General features: G+C 43.2%; 1 protein-coding gene across 1 annotated transcript in view; it reads right to left on the reverse strand.

Moving 5' to 3' along the window:
• The window catches only part of smyd3 (SET and MYND domain containing 3), a 998,764-nt gene extending 983,450 nt beyond the window's left edge, over window positions 1-15,314 (reverse strand). The window contains exon 1 of the mRNA XM_073050456.1: window positions 15,103-15,314. Within this exon, the coding sequence (XP_072906557.1) occupies window positions 15,103-15,263 (161 nt within the window). The 5' untranslated portion in view covers window positions 15,264-15,314. The remainder of the gene's footprint in view (window positions 1-15,102) is intronic.
• Between the last annotated feature and the right edge of the window lie 6,986 nt (window positions 15,315-22,300).

Consider the following 22,300-nt stretch of genomic DNA (forward strand, 5'->3'; position numbering starts at 1 on the left):
AGAAGGGGTCCCAGAACAGATCCCTGAGTCACACCACTGGTCACTGACCTCCATGCAGAATATGACCCGTCTACAACTACTCTCTGCCTTCGGTGGGCAAGCTAATTCTGGATCACAAAGCAATGTCCCCTTGGATCCCATGCCTCCTTACTTTCTCAATAATCCTTGCATGGGGTACCTTGTCAAATGCCTTGCTGAAATCCATATACACTACATCTACTGCTTTACCTTCATCAATGTGTTTAGTCACATCCTCAAAAAATTCAATCAGGCTTGTAAGGCACGACTTGCTTCAGACAAAGCCATGCTGACTATTCCTAATCATTTTATGCCTCTCCAAATGTTCATAAATCCTTCCTCGCAAGATCTTTCCAACAACTTACCAACCACTGAAGTAAGACTCACTGGTCTACAATTTCCTGGGCTATCTCTACTCACTTTCTTGAACAAAGGAAGAACATCTGTGACCCTCCAATCCTCGGGAACCTCTCCTGTCCCCATTGATGATGCAAAGATCATTGCCAGACACTCAGCAATCTCCTCCCTCGCCTCCCACAGTAGCCTGGGGTACATCTCATCCGGTCCCGGAGACTTATCCAACTTGATGCTTTCCAAAAGCTGCAACACATCCTCTTTCTTAATATCTACATGTTCAAGCTTTTCAATCCGCTGTAAGTCATCCCTACAATTGCCAAGATCCTTTTCTGCAGTGAATACTGAAGCAAAGTATTCATTAAGTACCTCTGCTATCTCCTCCGTTTCCATACACATTTATCCACTGTCACACTTGATTGGTCCTATTCTCTCACATCTTATCCTCTTGCTCTTCACATACTTGTAGAATGCCTTGGGGTTTTCTTTAATCCTGCTCGCCAAGGCTTTCTCATGGCCCCTTCTGGCTCCAAATTTCATTCTTAAGCTCCTTCCTGCTGGCCTTATAATCTTCTAGATCTTTATCATTACCTAGTCTTTTTTTGAACCTTTCATAAGCTCTTTTCTTCTTGGCTAGATTTTCAACAGCCTTTCTACACCATGGTTCCTGTACCCTACCATAACTTCCTTGTCTCATTGGAACGTACCTATGAAGAACAGCACTCAAATATCCCCTGAACATTTGCCACATTTCTGCCGTACATTTCCCTGAGAATATCTGTTCCCAATTTATGCTTCCAAGTTCCTGCCTGATAGCTTCATATTTCCCCTTACTCCAATTAAACACTTTCCTAACTTGTCTGTTCCTATCCCTCTCTAATGCTATGGTTTAGGAGATATAATTGTGATCACTAACTCCAAAATGCTCTCCCACTGAGAGACCTGACACCTAACCAGGCTCATTTCCCAATACCAGATCAAGTACAGCCTCTCCTCTTGTAGGCTGATCTACATATTGTGTCAACAAACCTTCCTGAAAACACTTAACAAACTCCACCCCATCTAAACCCCTTGCTCTAGTCTAGGGAGATGCCAATCAATATTTGGGAAATTAAAATCTTCCACCACGACAACCCTGTTATTATTACACCTTTCCAGAATCTGTCTCCCTATCTGTTCCTCAATGTCGCTGTTACTATTGGGTGGTCTATTAAAAAAAAAATCCAGTAAAGTTATTGACCCCTCTCTGTTTCTAACTTACACCCACAGAGACTCAGTAGACAATCTCCATGACTTCCTCCTTTTCTGCAGCCGTGACACTATCTCAGATCAGCAGTGCCACACCCCCACCTCTTTTGCCTCCTTCCCTGTCCTTTCTGAAACATCTAAAGCCTGGCACTCTAAGTAATCATTCCTGCCCCTGAGCCATCCACGTCTCTGTAATAGACACAAGCTCCAAGTACTGATCCACTCTCTAAGCTCATCTGCTTTGTTCATGATACTCCTTGCATTAAAATAGACACATCTCAAATCATCATTCTGAGCATATACCTTCTCTATCACCTGCCTATCCTCCCTCTCACACTGTCTCCAAGCTTTCTCAATTTGAGAGACAACCGCCTCTTCCTCAGTCTCTTCAGTTCAGTTCCCACCCCCCAGTAATTCCAGTTTAAACTCTCCCCAATAGCCTTAGCAAATCTCCCTGCCAGGATATTGGTCCCCCTCAGATTCAAGGGTCCTTTTTGTACAGGTCACACCTGCCCCAAAAGAGGTCCCAATGATCCAGAGATCTGAATCCCTGCCCCCTGCTCCAATCCCTCAGCCACGCATTTATCCTCCACCTCACTCTATTCCTATACTCACTGTCGCATGGCATAGGCAGTAATCCGGAAATTACTTCCTTTGCGGTCCTACTTCTCAACTTCCTTCCAAACTCCCTGTAGCCTGCTTTCAGGACCTCCTCCTTTTCCTGTCTATGTCGTTGTATGCACCATGTATGTACCAAGTATGTACCATGACCTCTGGCTGTTCTCCCTCCCACTTCAGGATATCGTGGATGCGATCAGAAACATCCCAGACCCTGGAACCTGAGAGGCAAACTACCATCCGTGTTTCTTTCCTGCGTCCACAGAATCGCCTATCTGACCCCCTAACTATAGAGTCCCCTATCATTGCTGCCATCCTCTTCCTTTCCCTCCCCTTCTGAGCCACAGGGCCAGACTCTGTGCCAGAGGCACGGCCACCATTGCTTCCCCCAGGTAGGCTGTTTCCCACCCCCCCCCCCCCCCAGGTAAGCTGTTTCTTCCCCCCCTCCAACAGTACTCAAACAGGAGTACTTATGATTGAGGGAACAGCCACAGGGGTATTCACTCATATCCGCTTCTCGCCCATCCCCCTCCTGTTTCCCACCTATCTGTCTCTCGAGCCCCGGTGTGATTACTTGCCTATAGCTCCTTTCTATCACCTCCTCACTTACACTGACCAGACAAGGGTCATTGAGCTGCATCTCCAGTTCCCTAACGCGGTCCCTAAGGAGCTGCACCTCGACACACCTGGCACAGGTGTGGCCGTCTGGGAGTCTCCTGGACGTCCCACATCTGACACCCAGTACAGAACACCGGCCGCACAGACATACCTCCTATTTCTATTCCCCACATTTACCTCGCCTCAACCCGTTATCAATGGTGTGACATTCACCATCTTCCAAACCACCAGGAGCTGCAAAAGAGACTCACTGGGAAAGACCCCAACATAAAAAGGTTGCCCTTCATGAGGAACTGAAGAAGTTAGATCTCTGCTCTTTGGAGTTTAGAAAAATTAGAGGTGACCTTACCGAAAAAAAAAATCCGAAAGGGGCACGAGAGGCAAATGTTGAGATATTTCCACTCTTTGGAAGAATCACAAATGAGAGGACATAGCTACAAGAGAGTGGTCATTTTAAACTGAAGTGCATCAGAGCTTCTTACAAAGGGTAATGAATCCCTGCAATTCACCACCTGAACAATTGTGGAGGCCAGGTCACTAGAGGTACTTACCAATGAGGCAGAAAAGTTTTTTTGAATGATTGGGAAATTCAGGTCTATGAGGAACTAGCACAGATGTACATCTCTGACTCTCTGATGAAGACTCGCTCATGGACCGAGTTTCCTCCTCAACCTTGATCTGGTCAGCCATGATCATAATGGTCAGTCTACTTCTGTACCTACATTTTTTAATCAGACATAAAATGCAGAAACAGGGCCTTTGGCCCAAACCGACAAAGACGCCCAAAGATGATAATCCCACTTACCCGCATTGGAATTACATTTCTGCTTATACACCTAAACTGTAAACTCATTACTTTCACAGTGGGGAAGGGGGTGTGTGACCCAGGAGCTACACAGTGCCAGAATCACTAAATATTGGCTTGAAGTGAAGGAGTGAAGCCTTGGAGTGAAGGAGGCTGAGGTGTGACCGTACAAAATTATATAAAGTTATGAGGAGTTTAGATGGTATAGATTACCACAGTATTTTTCCCATGGTAGAGTAATCTAAAACTAGACAGCAAAGGTTTAAAGAGAGGGGAAAGATTTAAAAAGGACCTGAGGGGCAAATTTTCCACAGAGATATTGGTATTGATTTGGTACAGGGTGGGATGTACTGTATATAAAATAAGATAAGGTAAAGGTGAGTGCAATTACAATATGTAAAATAAATTATTTGTATAGGTACATGAATAATTTCCCACTTGGGATCAATTAAGTACTTATTATTATGAAGAAAGACTTAGGGAAATTAGCCAATCGAGTTAGATTGGATTGGCATTTTAGTCAACAATGAGTTGGGCCTGTTTCTAACCTACCAACTATCAAACTCTTTTGCAAGGGAGATCAAACCCAGAGGAAGCCCACTGGTCGCAGGAGAACATGGAAGCTCAACACACACAGAACACTGAAGATCAGGGTTGAATTGGGGAGACTGGAGCTGCCGGGCACCACAGAGTGATGGTAACGTCACAGAATGTCAAGAAAATGATTATTGCAGGAGTCCTCAACTAAAAGACCATAAGATATGTGAACAGAATTAGGCCATTTGGCCCATCAAGTCTGTGCCATCATTTCATCATGGCTGATCCAATTTTGCTCTCAGCCCCAATATCCTACCTTCTCCCCATATCCCATTAACCCCCAATCAATCGAATCTCTCTCCTTTGCCCTAAATATACAGAGGAAGTATCCACAGCTGCCCATGGCAACAAATTCCACAGATTCACCAATCTCTGGCTAAAGAAATTCCTCCTCATCTCGGTTCTAAAAGGACACCCCTCTATTCTGAGGCTGTGTCCTCTGGCCTTAGACTCTCCTGCCATAGGAAATATCCTCTCCACATCTACTCTATCAAGGTCCTTCACCATCCGATAAATTTCAATGAGGTCACCCCTCATTCTTCTGAATTCTAGTCAATACAGGACCAGAGCTATCAGATACTCTTCATATGACAAGTCATTCAATCCTGGAATCATTTTTACTAACTTCCTTTGAACCTTCTCCAGTTTCAGTACATCCTTTCTAAGAAAAGGGGCCCAAACCTGCTCACAATACTCCAAGTGAGGCCTCACCAGTGCTTTATAAAGTCTCAACATTATATCCTTGCTTTTATATTCTAGTCCTCTTGAAATGAATGCTAACATTGCATTTGCCTTTCTCACCACAGACTCAACCTGCAAATTAACATTAAGGAATCCTGCACAAGGACTCTCTTTGCGCCTCAGGTTTTTTTGTATTTTCTCTCCATTTGGAAATGAGTCAACCTTTTCATTTCTTCTACCAAAATGCATGACCATACACTTTCCAACACCATATTCCATCTGCTATTTCTTTGCCCATTCTCCTAATCCAAGTCATTCTGTAACCTATTTCCTCGAAATTACCTGCCACTGCACCTATCTTCATATCATCTGCAAACTTTGTAACAAAGGCATCAATTCCATCATCCATAACATTGACATATAACGCAAAAAGAATTGGGCCCAACACAGACCACTGTGGAACATCACTCGTCACCGGCAGTCAGTCAGAAAAGACTCTTTATTCCCACTCTTTATCCATGCTGGAATCTTTCCTGTAATACCATAGGCTTGTAGCTTGTTAAGCAGCCTTGTGTGGTACCTTGTCAAAAGCCTTCTAAAAATGCAAGTACACAACATCAACCGATTCTCCTTTGTCTATCCTGCTTGTTATTTCTTCAAAGAATTCCAACAGATTTATCAGGCAAGATTTTCCCTTGAAAAAACCATGCTAATTACGGCCTATTTTATCACGTGCCTCCAAGTACCCTGAGACCTCATCCTTAATAATCAACTCTAACATCTTCCCAGCCACTGAGGTCAGACTATCTGGCCTATAGCTTCCCTTCTCGGAGCAAGAAGCCTGCGAGTAAACTGCTGATTTTTTGGAGCGAAGGGTGTTTTTTCACTACTCAGGTTAAAGAGAGGAGAGACTGCACAGGCACGTGACGTCAGCCAGTAGAGCGCGAAAGGTTTAAAAAGAAGGCAGCTATAACCAACAGGCAGCGTCGCAGCAGACGGCGGAGTGAGAGACAGCAGAGCGGTAGGGCTTTGGCAGTAACGAGATGAGGCGAGGTAGGAAGTATGTGTGTGAGGCCAGTTTTCTGTGCTCGGTGTCAGATGTGGGGGATCCTGGAGTCTCCCAGCCTCCCGGACAGCCATATCTGCACCAGGTGTGTCGAGCTGCAGCTCCTGAGGAACCGAGTTAAGGAACTGGAGATGCAGCTCGATGACTTTCACCTAGTCAGGGAGAGTGAGGAGGTGATAGAGAGGAGTTATAGGCAGGTGGTCACACCGGGGCCTCGGGAGACAGACAAGTGGGTCGCAGTCAGGAGGGGGAAGGGGAAGAGTCAGGTACTCGAGAGTACCCCTGTGGCTGTACCCATTGACAATAAGTACTCCTGTTTGAGTACTGTTGGGGAGGACAGCCTACCTGGGGGAAGTGGCAGTGGCCATGCCTCTGGCACAGAGTCTGACCCTGTGGCTCAGAAGGGGTCAGACAGGCGATTCTGTGGACACAAAAAAGAAACTCTTATGATAGTTTGCCTCCCAAGTGCCAGGGTCCAGGATGTTTCGGATCGCGTCAAAGCTATCCTGCGGTGGAGAGGGAGAACAGCCAGAGGTCGTGGTACATATTGGTACCAATGACATAGATAGGAAAAGGGAAGAGGTCTTGAAAACAGACTACATGGAGTTCAGAAGGAAGTTGAGTAACAGGACCACAATTGTAGTAATCTCAAGATTACTGCCTGTACCACTCGACAGTGAGAATAGGAATAGGATGAGGTAAAGATTAAATGTGTGGCTGAGGGATTGGAGCAGGGGGCAGGGATTCAGAATTCTGGATCATTGGGACCTCTTTTGGGGCAGGTGTGACCTGTACAAAAAGGATGGGTTGCATTTGAATCCCAGGGAGACCAATATCCTAACGGGGAGGTTTGCTAAGGCTACTGGGGAGAGTTTGAACTAGAGTTGTTGGGGGGTGGGAACCGAACTGAAGAGACTGGCAAAGAGAAGGTTAGCTCACAAATAGAGAAAGCTTGTAGACAGTGCAAGAGGGAGGATAGGCAGGTGACAGAGAAGGGACTCGCTTAGACCGAAGGCTTGAGAGTCTATTTTAAAGCAAGGAGTGTTGTGAACAAAGCAGATGAGCTTACAGCGTGGATCAGTACTTGGAGATGTGATGTGGTGGCCATTACAGAGACTTGGATGACTCAGGGACAGGAATGGTTACTTCAAGTGCCGGGTTTTAGATGTTTCAGAAAGGACAGGGAGGGAGGCAGAAGAGGTGGGGGTGTGGCACTGTGGATCAGAGATAGTGTCACGGCTGCAGAAAAGGTGGACTCCATGGTGGGATTGTCTACAGAGTCTCTATGGGTGGAGGTTAGGAACAGGAATGGGTCAATAACTTTACTGGGTGTTTTTTTATAGGCATCCTAATAGTATCAGGGATATCGAGGACCAGATAGGGAAACAGATCCTGGAAAGGTGTAATAATAAGAGTTGTCGTGATGGGAGATTTTAATTTACCAAATATTGATTGGCATTTCCCTAGAATGAGGGGTTTAGATGGGGTGGAGTTTGTTAGGTGTGTTCAAGGTTTCTTGACACAGTATGTAGATAATCCTACAAGAGGAGAGGCTGTACTTGATTTGGTATTGGGAAATGAACCTGGTCAGGTGTCAGATCTCTCAGTGGGAGAGCATTTTGGAGATAGTGATCATAATTCTATCTCCTTTACAATAGCATTGGAGAGAGATAGGAACAGATAAGTTAGAAAAGCATTTAATTGGAGTAAGGGGAATTATGAGGCTATCAGGCAGGAAATTGGAAGCTTAAACTGGAAACAGCTGTTCTCAGGGAAAAGTACAGCAGAAATGTGGCAAATGTTCAGGGGATATTTGTGTGGTGTTCTGCATAGGTGCATAGGTGAGACAGGGAAAGGATGGTAGAGTACCGGAACCATGGAGTACAAAGGCTGTTGAATATCTAGTCAAGAAAATAAAAGCTTACAGATGGAACATCTTCCATCTCCCGTTGTAATTTGCAGGCCACAATTACTTCCCAATGAGCTTATCTCAGAGTCACAATGTAAATTCAACTCATCAAGATTCAAACTGATTAATAAAATCCATCTCCAAAAATCTAAAAAAGAGGGTGGCATGGCTTTACCTAACTTTCGTTTATATTATTGGGCAGCTAATATACGTTGTGCTACCTTTTGGTCTTTCTTCCATGGCCAACCCGAGTGCCCTAATTGGGTGGCAATGGAGTTGAGCTCCACTAAAGAATTATCTATCTCTGCACTTCTTGGCTCTGCACTCCCTAGTAGTCTGTCCAGATTAATAGCTAATCCTCTTGTTAGACACACTTTGCATATATGGGCTCAGTTTAGGAAATGCTATGGTTTCCATGGTTTTTCCATTTCCAGCCCTGTCATACATAATCACCTTTTTTTACCTACTACGTATGATTCAGCATTCCATGTTTGGCACAGGAAGGGCATTAGACATTTTGAAGATCTTTTCATTGATAATCGCTTCGCTTCTTTTCAGCAGCTCTCTGTTAAGTTCAATCTGCCCAATGCTCATTTTTTTAGATATCTCCAAATTAGACACTTTATTGCTCCTTCAATTCCTAACTTTCCTGAAATGCCTGCGAAAAATGCTATGGACTTATTTCTTTCCATTAATCCACTAGGTAAAGGTTTAATATCAATTATCCGAGATAAATTAGCAGCCTTACGACGGGCCCCTGTGGATAAAATTAAAATGGCCTGGGAGCAGGATTTAAATACCTCCTTATCTGATGAGAGCTGGGACTCGATTCTCAAATCGGTTAACTCAACCTCTCTTTGTGCTCGCCATTGCCTTTTACAGTTTAAGATTGTTCATAGAGCCCATATGTCTAAATCTAAACTATCTCGATTCTACCCTAACATTAGTCCGCTCCGTGATAAATGCAAGAGGAGCGAGGCCTCTCTCATTCATATGTACTGGTTCTGTCCTAGCTTGGAGAAATTTTGGAAAGATGTCTTCACTACGTTATCGTATATTCTGAATCAGCACCTAGAACCTAACCCCTTAATTGCTTTGTTCGGTTTCTGGGGCGAGACAGATTTACGTCTGAGTCCGACCAAATGCCGAATATTATCCTTTGCCTCTCTCCTGGCTAGACGCTTGATCCTCCTTAGATGGAGAGATGTTGCCCCGCCCACTCATGCTCAATGGCTTAACGACATTATGGCCTGCTTGGACCTCGAAAAAATTCATTATTCAGCTCTTAATTCGGATCTAAAGTTCCATAAGGTCTGGGGACCTTTTATCGAGTACTTTCATAACCTTCCTCTTGACTAGGGTTTTTTTTTTCTTTTCGGTCCCTTGCTTTCAGCTCCCTTTTTTTTCTGGTAGTAGGCATTATTATCCTCTGTTGCTAAGTGTATTCACAGTCTGGGAATTTGATTGTCCTGATTTATATTCTCTATATTGTGTTGTGGTTGGTCCGGAGTTTTTTTTTGTGTTGTGGGGCTTGGGGAGGATACTAAGTTTACTTGTCTTCAATTTAGGTGCTTTTTTGTTAAATTCTCTTCCTTTGTAGCATATTGTCATTGTATGCTTAATTTTGCACTGTATTAATGTTCCTCATTGTGATTTGGGGTTTTTTAATTTGTAAAATGTATAGAAAAACTAATAAAAAAAATAATTTAAAAAAAGATTCAAACTGACCATGATCTTCATCACCTTGTACATCCAAAAATTGGGTCAAGACCAACATCATCCATCATACAAAACAAACAAAACCACAGGGAGACTGAGTATGGGAGTTGACACTGTATGATGCGCTTTCAAATAACCGAATTTCAAGTCCTTTATTACAAAACCAGCGAATTACCTTATTGTGATAAAAAAACTAAACTAAATTAGCACGCAGAATAAGAGAATAATTAGCGTAATTAAACTTAACTGAGCAAAGACCAAGAAAAAGTATTACCCCATGCTCATTCCCTGATAACTAAATTAAACCAACTAATTAAGACAAAGAGTGACTACTCATTTGCTTCTACGACGCCCCCACCCATGTGACAAATTACTGTAACCCATAATAAAAACATAACAAAAATTACAATACAGACAGAAATAGATACATGGATCTTACAATGGCCTTGAATGACCTTAGAAAAGTTTTGGACTCCATCAATAAAGAGGGATTGTGGAGGTTCCTTCTGAATCTTTGCTGCCTCCCAAAATTTCATCATCATCTGGTTTGTGTAATCCTCACCAAGGGGTGGACCACAGATGCAATCCTTGTGCAAATTGGAACCAAATTAAGTAGTGCCATCACTTTAGCTATCCTCCTGCAATACTTCACCTCAGCTCCAACAATCTCACCTCTGGAGAGAATCTACAAGATAAGCATAAACACATGAACTAGCAGGGAATTGGAGGATATTGATTACGTGCAGGCAGCTGGAATTACTTTAAAGTGGAATTATGGTCGGCACAGAGATCATGGAGCAAATGGCCTGCTCTTGCACTGTAATATTCTGTTCAATGTAGAAACCTGTTCAATCTTAGTAACCTCCAGACCAAAGATTATACAACAACCATACAAATGAAGGTTGCAATTGTTCGATCTAAAAACCAATGTATTATGCCTAAACAACGGAGACTACAACAGGATGAGGGAGGATTTGGCTGGTGTAGACTGGGAACACAGGCTATATAGTGGGACGATTGAGGAACAATGGAAGACTTTGAAAAAGATTTTTCACGGTGCTCAAGAAAAGTATATTCCAGTTAAAAGCAAGGACAGTAACAGTGGGGAGAACCAGCCATGGATAACTAAGGAAATAAAAGAAGGCATCAAACTAAAAGCCCGTGCATACAAAGCCGCCAGTAGTAGGAAACTGGAAGATTGGGAAAACTTTAAAAAGCAACAATGAACCACTAAGTAAGCAACAAAGAAAGGGAAGATAGATTATGAAGTTAACTAGCACAAAATATTAAAATGGGTAGTAAAATTTTTTATAATTATACAAAGCAGAAAGAGGTGGCTAAGGTGAACGTAGGTGCTTGGAGGACAAGAAGGGGAAATTGATATTGGGTAATGAGGAAATGGCAGAGGCTATTGACTGTTTTGTGTTGGTCTTCACAGTGTAGGACACATCTAACAAGCCAAAGAGAGGGGTTATGGATGCGAAAGGAGCTGAAGCCGTTGATAGAATTGCTATCACTAAACAGGTAGAGCTGAGCAAACTTGTGGGCCTGAAGATAGTTACGTCCTCTGGTCCTGATGGAATGCATCCCAGGGTAATGAAAGAAATGGCAGAGGCCTTGGTAATAATTTACCAAAATTCTCTGCAGATTGTAAGATGCCACTGTTCAAAAAAGGATGTAGGCAAAGGTAGGTAACTATAGGCCAGTTAAACATCTGTAGTTGGGAAAATGTTTGAAGCTATTATTAAAGAAGAAATGTCGAGACATCTGGAAAGAAATAGATCCATCAGGCAGACACAGCATGGATTCAGCAAAGGCAGGTCCTGTTTGACAAACTTACGGGAGCTCTTTGAGGATATAACAAGTGCAATGGATAGAGGGGAACAGATTGACATTATTTACTTAGATTTCCAGAAGGCATTCGATAAGGTGCCACATAAAATATCCATAAGATAAGGATGCATAGAGTTTGAGTTGATGTAGTAGCATGGATAGAGGATTGGTTAACCAATAGAAAGCAGAGAGTTGGGATATATGGTGTTACTCTGGTTGGCAATCAGTGGTGGGCAGTGTGCCACAGGGGTTAATCCTGGGCCCATAACTGTTCACGATATACATTAACGATCTGGAAGAAGGGACTGAGTGTAGTGTAACTAAGTTTGCTGATGAAACTAAATTGAATGGAAAACCAAATTGTGCAGAAGGTACAGAGAATCTGCAGAGAGAAATCAACAGGGCAAGGGTCTGGCAGATGGAGTACAATATTGGTAAATGCAAGGTCATGCTCTTTGGAAGGAAAAATGGAAGAGCAGATTATTATTTAAACAGTAAAAAACTGCAGCATGCTACAGTGCAGAGGGACTTGGGAGTGCTTGTGCATGAATCTCAAAATGTTGGTTTGCAGGTGCAGCAGGCTCTCAAGGAGGCAAATGGAATGTGGGCCTTCATTGCTAGAGCGATTGAATTCAAGAGCAGGGAGGTTATGCTGCAACTGCATAGGGTACTGGTGAGGCCGCACCTGGAGCACTGTGTGCAGTTCTGGTCTCCTTACTTGAGAAAAGATATACTGGCTTTGGATGCCGTGTAGAGGAGGTTCATCAGGTTGATTCCAGAGATTATGGGGGTTAGACCATAAGGAGAGATTGAATCTCCTATGACTGTACTCGCTGGAATTCAGAAGACTGAGAGGAGATCTTATAGAAACATAAAATTATGAAAGGGATAGATAAGATAGAGGCAGGAAAGTTGTTTCCACTGATGAGTGAGACTAGAACTAGGGGACATAGCCTCAGGGGAGTAGATTTAGGGTGGAGATGAGGAGGAACTGCTTTTCCCAAAGAGCGGTGAATCTGTGGAATTCTCTGCCCAATGAAGCAGTGGAGGCTACCTCAGTAAATATATTTAAGACAAGGTTGGATAGATCTTTGTATTGTAGAGGAATTTAGGGTTATAGGGAAAAGGCAGGTAGGTGGAGATGAGTCCATGACCAGATCAGCCATGATCTTATTGAACAGTGGGGCAGGCTCGATGGGCCAGATGGCCTACTCCTGCTCCTATATCTTATCTCCTTATGACCCAAGTTATTGAATGACAGTAGGCAGATGACATTTATATTCGGGCATATTCAGAGTCTAATCTCCAAACCATTATCAATTCTTTGAAAAGAGCATGCAAAAAAACTCACCATGATAAACATCTGGAAGATCAAGCTCCAACTTGCCCTACCCCAGAACTCTGAGGAGGAGAAATGGGGAATGAAATCTGTCAACCAGACTGCATCAGGAGGCCTGTCACCTTCTCCCATTTTAACCCCTCTCTCCCTGGTTTCTCCTTCTCTCTCCCCATCCTCAGTGCAACACTTTGACTAAACCTGTATACCCTGAGATACTGTAACGAAGAATGGGCAGGATTCGACACAAGATGGGCGTTGGCTGGTTGATGGAGTTACTGCTTTATTTTTTTTCCCCCATTTCTTTCTTTGCCTCCATGTGATCTTCTCAACTGCGTGCTACCTTCCTGGATGCTCCTCTGGTCTCAGACCCACGAGTTAATGAGAACGTTAAATATTTTCCAAAATGGTGTCCGGTGCTCCCGATGCAACCTGCTCTACATTGGTGAGACCCATTGTAAATTGGGGGGACCGCTTCGTCAAGCACCTCTGCACCATCCACCACAAGTGGCATTTCCCGATGGCCAAACATTTTATTTCTCATTCTGGCATGTCGATCCATGGCCTGAACAACATCTTATATTCTGTCTGGAACCCTCCAACCTGATGGCATGAATATCGATTTCTCCTTCTGGTGAACAAATTACACCCCCCCCCCACCCTCCTCTATTCCCCACTCTGACCTTTCAATTCTCATGTCTTACTTCTCCCTGGGTCCCCTCCTCCTGCCCTTTCTCCTATGGTCCACTGTCCTCTCCTATCAGATTCTTTCTTCCCCAGCCCTTGACCTTTCCCACCCATCTGGCTTCACCTATCACCTTCCAGCAGCCTCTTTCCCATTCCTCCACATTTTTATTCTGGTGTAATCCTCCTTCCTTCTCAGTCCTGAAGGAGGATCTCGGCCTGAAATGTCAACTGTTTATTCTTTTCTATAGATGCTGCCTGACCTCCTGAGTTCCTCCAACATTTTGAGAGAGTTGCTTTGGATTTCCAGCATCTGCAGACTTTCACTAGAAACATACTTCCATGTGTTTGTGTTCTCCAAGATTATTTTGAGGATGTTCTTGGACCACGTTTTCAGTTTTCTTGTAAATCCTCTTCAACGTGGGCAAAATGCAGACAAATAGGTCGAACTCAGATAGACATCTTGGTCTGCACAGACATGTTGGGCCAAAGGGCCTCTTTCTGGGCTATTTGACTCTTGCTGGCTTTGTTGGAAATTAGACTTGGATCTCAGTATTAAGAAACAATTCTGATCTTTTATTCCTTCTGCCAAGTAACCATATTTTCCCACCTTACCCACTCACTACAGTTGTCTATAATCTTTTGCAGGTGTTTTTTTTAATGTATTTGTTGATTGATTGATTGAGATACAGCATGGAATAGGCCACTTCAGCCCTTCGAGCTACAATGCCCAGCAACGACCTCTTTGAACTGTGAGAGAAAACCCGAGCACCTAGAGGAAACTCAGACAGCCACTGGGAGAACGAGAACGTGCAAACTCCTTACAGGCAGCAGCCAAAACTGAACCCGGGCCACTAATACTGTAAAGCGTTGGGTTAGTCACGATGCGACCGTGCCCCCACCCCCCATCCTTACAGCTCACTTTCAGAGTAGTTTTGTATCATTTGCATCACTGTTTATCATCCATCACTGTAATTTAAATAGCCGAAGACCCAAGCATATAAAATATTTACCTGCCAAGTGACTACTTCCAAAGTTCAAACAACACCTGGAATAACACATAATTCTGCAATTCAAACCTATGTTGGAACGTACAGTACTTCGATAAAGTTTTCCCAAATTAACAGTCCAGTATTCTTCAGTCAACATTACTATAACAGATTTTTTCTCTCTCTCAGGAGCTTGCGTGGAGTTTCGGCTGCCACATTGCCCGCTATACAACAGTCTACACAACGTGCTCAGTTGATTGCAAAGTGATTTTGTAAATCTTGAGATCACTGGCGATTGTACTTGCTCAGTGGTCTCAGGATTTTTCTCTACTTTTGTACAAAATGCACAAATTTATTTCTAAAGGTACACAGCGACTTCCTAAAGTTGGAGATTCAAGATGTATAGCTAAACCGAAGTGCTTTGCATAACTATTATAATGTGTCAAAACTGTCAGGACCATCGTAGGCTAAAAGTTTCATTAAAAATACTTCACGTAACAAATATACGAAGTAGTACTTGTCATATAAAATAAAAGTAATCAAAGCAAACATACAATACATTACTACAGATAGCGTGACAGGTACATGACAAGCCACATTCATGTGCAAGTCAGACATCAGCGGTACCTGGAAAAACAGTGTTCACAGATGGACCCTCTGGCTTTCTTGGAGGGAATGCAAGCATAGGGGGAAGCAGAGTAGAGGAGTTGCCCAGGGGCTAGAGCAGCGGCAGCCCTCAGCCCCTCTCCCCGGTGTCCGCAGTTGCTCCTCTGCAAGTAGCGCGCCATCCGGCCTCGCTGCAGCTGATTCGGAATCTGGGACGTCAGCCCGCTCTTCGCCCCGCCTCCCGCCGTCTGCGCCTTGACGTCACGTGCGAGGCGCCGTCGTCACGTTGAGGAGAACTGGCATTGCCTCTTCTGATGAATGAAGCCGTACAAACACGCTGGATGAACTCAGCAGGTCGGGCAGCATCCGTTGAAATGAGCAGTCAACGTTTCGGGCCGAGACCCTTCGTCAGGACTCTTCTGGTGAACTTTTGGCCATTTGTTGAGTCCCTTGTAATGGGTCTTTAAAAAGCATTCACTAATTGGAGACACCTGCCAGCATCAGCCCCAGCCCGAATATCGGTATTAAAATGAACATCTTACCCCACATTAATTTTAACAGCTCATTGATCCCACTTGCGCCTCCAGCAGGATATTGGCAAAAACTGGACTCCTTATCACGATGCTACGTTTGAAAGGGTAAACGACCCAGTATAAAGTGGTCAGCTCTGCAATTCGAAAATTCGGATGGGGGGGATTTGGCATGTCCAAATTTTAAACTGTATCACTGGGCATTTGTATGAAAGAAGTCTTAGCTATTGAATGGAGGAGGATAAAGTTTCGTCATGGAAAAATATAGAAGAGCTAATAGCACCAATAAGGTTGAAGGACTTTTTCCTTATAGGTATGTCTACCAAAAAATGTGATTTGTATTTGTATAATCATTTTCTATCTGGGGGGAAAACATTCACTAACAGAACTTGGGTGGATAAAAGTATTACTACTCTTTAGCAAGTACTATCCTTAGCTTTCAGGAACTGGTATTTCGATATAATATTGATAAACGCTCTCTTCAACTTTAGGGTAAGATCCGCTTGTGAAGCCTACGGGGTTCCCTGGGAGTCAGATTTAAAGGACCATCCCATTTTAAGTTGGATACAGAGTGCTCCAAGACAGATAGTGTCATATATCTATGATAAATTAAACTCCCAGAAATATATGCCCACATCAGGAATGAAAGCCTGGGATAGGGACATATCTGAATTGGGACAAGACTTAGACTGGGATGCAATTTGGGATAATGCTGCCGGTGCTTCAAAAACCCCAAATCATCGGTATATACACTTGAAATTTTGTCATAGAGCATATCTAACACTGAGAATTAGACATCAAATGGGACTGGTTCCTGACCCATATTGCTCATTTTGCCCCCACGGAACCATTGGCTCTTTTATACATGTTGTATGGGAATGTCCAGGGTTTTTTGGTTTATGGGGGAAGGTTATCACTACTCTTACAGAACTAATGGGGTTACAATTTCCAGTGGACCCCGCTGTACATCTTCTAAATGATGACTCCCACCTTTCCCTTATAGAAAAAACACACAAAGTCTGGCTGACAGGCCTGACTGCAGCTAAGAAGATTGTAGTCCAGCGTTGGAAACCTCCCCATGATATTTCAAGTACTCACTGGCTTCAGAGCTTTTTGGACATTTCTTACCTGGAATTATAATCAGCAAGAGTAAATGATGCACGACCAAACACAATCTTAATGTGGACAAATTTGATATCTAACTTAAAAGATCTTCTGTTAAAATAGGAATGCTCTGTCTGTGTATGTGCTACTATTCAGTTGGTTGGTAGTGGGGTTAAACAGTCAAAATGTAATCAGCAACTGGTTGTATTAAATGTAATTTGTTGGTGTTGCAATAAAAATTAGTAATAAAAAAGCATTCACTAATAATGATTAAATAGCTAATTTTTATATAAATAAACTCACATGCTGAGCTGCAATTCTGTGACATTATCCTATCAGCCCAATCTACCAAGTCAAGTTTATTGTCTTTTAACTATAAACATGTATATAACCATATACTGTAATGTATATAGAAATGTTACGTTTCTCCAAACCAGGGTGTAAAGCGCTGCAGAACATATAACACACATAATAACTTATGAAGGTAAGGATAAAATCTACAGATGAATCATGACTAAATAACAAAGTAAAGAGCATAAATTAAATATTGTTAAATTGCAGAACAGATTAACCAGTGACACTTCAATTACAATGTGGCCCGGAGTTCAGAAGCCTTATGGCCTGAGGGAAGAAACTGTTTCTCATCCTGACCTTTCTTGTTTTTATGCATCGGAGTCTCCTGCCTGATGGTAGAAAGTCGAAGAGGATGCTGAATGGATGGCTGGGATCCTAAATAATATTAGGGCCCTGCGTACACAGCACTCCTGATAAATGTCCTGGATGGATAGTACGGAAACCCCTATGATCCTCTCAGCTGTTCCCACAATCTTTTGTAGGGACTTCCGGTCTGATGCTCGGCTACTCCCATACCAGATGGAGATGCAACTTGTCTGGACACTTTCCTGTTCTCCTGTAAAATACAGTTAAGACTGGTATGGAGGGAGCCTTGCTTGTCTCAATCTTCATAGGGAATGGAGGCACTGCTGTGCCTTATTTAGGCAGGTGATATTAAGGGACCAGGTGAGATATTCCATGATGTGAACTCGCAAGAACTTGGTGCACTTAACTCTGCAGAAGTCATGTATTTGCACAGGGGGATGGTTCGTCTGCAACTTCCTGAAGTGCACAATGATTTCCATGGTTTTCTCCATGTACAGGTTAGGGCTGTTCTCATCACAGGAATCCACCAGCCACTCCACCTCCTCATCGTTGTTGATGCAGCTAACCACTGTGGTGTCATCCGCAAACGTGATGACAGTTTGAGCTGAATCCTGCAACCCAGTCATGTGTCAGCAATGTGAACAGCAGCAGGCTGAGCACACAGCACTGGGGAGCACCAGTGACCTTCATTTACTTCATTCTTTGTGATCTGTTACCTGTATTAGCCCAGTTATTAAGTATATTTATAGCGGAGGCTGATCGGTTCTTGATTAGTAAGGGTATCAAAGGTTATGGGTAGAAGGCAAAAGAATGCAGTTGAGAGGGAAAATAAATCAGTCATGATCGAATTGTGAAGCTGACCCAATGGACCAAATAGCTTAATTCTGTTCCTATATCTAATGGTCTTCATCAATAATTGGGGGTAATGGTGTGTCACTCTCGCTGGAATTCAGGAGAATGAGAAAGTACCTTATAAAAACATTTTTAAATAGAATTATGAAAGGGATAGATAAGATAGAGGCAGGAAAGTTGTTTCTACTGGTATGTGAGGCTAGAACTAAGAGATATAGCCTCAAGATTCAGGAAGCTGATTGAGGACAGAGGTAAGGAGGAACTTTTTCTCTGAGAGTAGTAAATCTGTGGAATTCTATGCTCGGAGATATATTAAATATATTTAAGACACAGTTGCATAGATTTTTGTGTAGCAGGAGAATTCGGAATTGTGAGGAAATGGTAGGTAAGTGGACCTGAGACCACTGCCATATCAGCCATGATCTTATTGAACGGAAGAACAGATTCGACAAGTAAAATGGCCTCTCCCTCTCCTATTTCTCGTGTTCTTCTGAAAGAACTTCCAGTGAGGAGTTCTGGGATTTAAATTCAATGATGATGAAAGACTGGCTATATATTTTCAAATCATAATAGTGAATGACTTGGAGGGGTGGAGTTCCCATGCAGTTTCCACCCTATGCATTTTATGGAGAAGATCTCTCTCTCTCTTGATACAGAGCAGAATAGGCCCTTCCAGCCCTTTGAGCCACACCGCCCAGCAACCCCCCCAACTTAACCCTAGCCTAATCACAGGACAATTTATAATGACCAATTCATCTGCCAACCAGTGGGTCTTTGGACTATGGGAGGAAACCCGACCATCATGGTAGAAACCCACACGGTCACAGAGAGATTGAGCAAACTCTTCACAGACAGCGAGAATTGAACCTGGGTTGCTAGGTCTATAGCGTTGCTCTAACCACTAGGGCACCGTGCTGCCCTACATTACTCATGGCATTATGGTTCCACCGTGGTGTTGCAAGTCGTACAGCTGTCTCAATCTGACTTTGGAACTGACCTCCATGCTGCTTGATTACATTTTGCATCTTTTCCTGCGATTGCATGAGTTTCCCGTGGATAGTACAGTTTCTTCTTGCACTCCAAAGACATATTGGTTGTTAGGTCAACCGGCTACTGAAAATTAGCATTGGTGACTCATGAGAATCACACAGACTATTATCTGAAATAATACAAACAAACAAACAAATTGCAGGGATTTCATGGGGAATGGTATTGCAATGTGGGCTGGCATTGGCTTGATGGTTTGAATGGCCCTCTGTACTGCCAGTATACATGAGTATCAGTGTATTTTATACAATATGCACACTGCAGTTACTGTTTAGGGTGATTAATGGGGTATGAGCTTTGCGGCAGTTTGCCCCACTGTGTGATGAACTGAGCCTACTCTGGCTGCTCGGGGTCTATGGACTCAATTTGGTTCTGAATGCTGTTGCTTGCTTTTATTGTTTGCATGATTTGTGTTTTTTTCTCTGCACATTAGGTGTTGGTCATTTTTTTGAATTGGGTTCTTTCAGGTTTCTTGCTTTGTAAGCAGGTACAGAGGAGATTTACCAGGATGCTGCCTGGTTTAGAGAGTATGGATTATGATCAGAGATTAAGGGAACTAGGGCTTTACTCTTTGGAGAGAAAGAAGATGAGAGGAGACTTGATAGAGGTGTACGAGATATTAAGAGGAATAGATAGAGTGGATAGCCAGCGCCTCTTCCCCAGGGCACCACTGCTCAGTACAAGAGGACATGGCTTTAAGGTAAGGGGAGGGAAGTTCAAGGGGGATATTAGAGGAATGTTTTTTATTCAGAGAGTGATTGGTGCATGGAATGCACTGCCTGAGTCAGTGGTGGAGACAGATACACTAGTGAAGTTTAAGAGACTACTAGACAGGTATATGGAGGAATTTAAGGTGGGGGGTTATATGGGAGGCAGGGTTTGAGGGTCGGCATAACATTGTGGGCCGAAAGGCCTGTAATGTGCTGTACTATTCTATGTTCTATGAATCTCAAGATTGAATAATTTATACATACTGTGATCATAAATTCACTTTAAAACTTTGAACTTTGTAACTTCATACTGAATGGTACCGAGCTCCCCAAGTCTCATTGGATCTGCCCTCTTCCTGCAAGTGAAGAATATTCCGTCACACTTTTGATGAGCCTTGTAGTTAGTGGAAAGGTTTTGGGATGTCAGGAGGACTGGATACCCAGCAGCTAACCTGCACATACAGCACTGGAATTTGTGTGGCTGTTTCAGTTGAGTTTCTGATCAATAACGACCCACTAGGGTGCTGATGGTGAGGAACTAAGTGATGCTAATGTTCAAAGTACATTTCTTATCCATGTATGTATGCAATCCTCCAAGAGGATCACAACCTTGTCATGGTTTGGAGGCTTGCATGCCTCAATAACCCGGAGGCCAGTCAGGACTTTGTGCTTTAGCTCTTGGTAGGGTCACCTGTGCCAAACTGGTCAAAGGATAGAGGCCAGACTAAGACTGGCCCACTGGTCTTCCAGGTTCAAGGGTTCAGCTCAAGGCTAACAACCCTGAATGGTCAAAAAACATTGTTACAGAGCAGCCATGAAGAATCCATCTACAGAGAGAGTTGGAGGATTGTCATCGCTGTCCTAAATGCTAGTTGGGTAACAGGCACTGTGTATGCATGCAGTACACAACCTTGAGATTCACCTTCCCACAGACAGCAACAAAACAAAGAAACACCATGGAACCCACTCAAAGGAAGCATCAAACACCCAATGCACAGGAGAAATAAAAAACAAATCGCGCAAACGGCAAAAAACGAGCAAATGAAAGAATATAAAACAGCAGACCACAAAGTAATTGAAACAGTCCATGAATATTCAGTTTAGTTCATTTCAGTTCAATTAAACGTGGTGTCATTTAATTGAGCTAGTCCACCCCGATCAAATGTCATTGTGCAACTATTTCTTTTCATTGAACAAGGTCACTGCCTGGCATTTTTCCCTAGTGTTACTGGCTGTTTATCAGCCCATGGCCTATTTTTATCTTGCTGCATGCAGGTTCAGGCTGTTTCATTCATCTAAATTGGAACCATCTAGTACCTGATTAGAACATACAGATGAACAACAAAGGAGCATGTGTCGACCTCCCAGCCCACTTCATGACTTAATAAGATTGTGGATGTCCTCAATCTCAAGTCTGCATTTCTTTCTTTGAGTGACCCATCACCCTCTTAATTTCAAGTATCTGTTTACCTTGGCCTGAAAATTATTCAAGACTCTACTTTCACTTTGAGGAAAAGTTGCAAGAAGTTGAATTGCCTCACCTCTTGGCTTCAATAGGTGACCCTTAATTTTAAAGCTTGAGATTCTTCTACAAGAAATATCATAATCTTAACATCCATATTGTCAAATCTTCACGGGACTTTTTTCAATAAAGTCCCCTCTGACTCCTCTGCACCCTATTAACCACCCTAAGCAATAACAAAAAGAAGGTGAGAAATAATTATCAGTTGATGATCTTCACAACATGAGCTCTCCGGCTCTCGTTCGAATTTAATAATATTTGCGGGAGCTTGTTTGTATATAGAAGGTTTCCATAATTCGTTGTTTGTAACCCAGGGAGGGTACTCTATCCAGGCAGTTGGACTTTGAAAATCAAAGTTAAGTTTATTGGTATATGCACAGGTACAATTTGCAGAGGAGCAATTAAATATATTTGCAGCAGCACCACAGGCACATAGTACCTGATACAAATCATTCACACGCAAAACATAAGTTATAGAAAATCATGCAAGAATTGGAAAAAGAGAATCCGTTGTGTTTCAAACTGGTCGTAGTATTGATATACCATGACTTCTCCATGGTTATGCTGTCCTCCGTCAGTGATAAATTCATGATGGGTGCTAAAGTTAGGCAATTCGTGTAGTTTCGGGTTCTCCTTCATCGGATGCTGCTCAAACTACCGTTCAGCTCCCACTTGCCCTTCTATCCCACCACCTCACGTCCCCGGCTTCCAGTTTGCACGGACAGCGCTCTCTGAGCCTGCGCGTCGCCCTTCGACCTTCAGCGTTCCCGAACGTTCCTCGGAGGGAATTAAAG

The sequence above is a fragment of the Hemitrygon akajei genome, chromosome 7 (genome assembly GCF_048418815.1).
Source record: "Hemitrygon akajei chromosome 7, sHemAka1.3, whole genome shotgun sequence".
Classification (NCBI taxonomy): Eukaryota; Metazoa; Chordata; class Chondrichthyes; order Myliobatiformes; family Dasyatidae; genus Hemitrygon; species Hemitrygon akajei.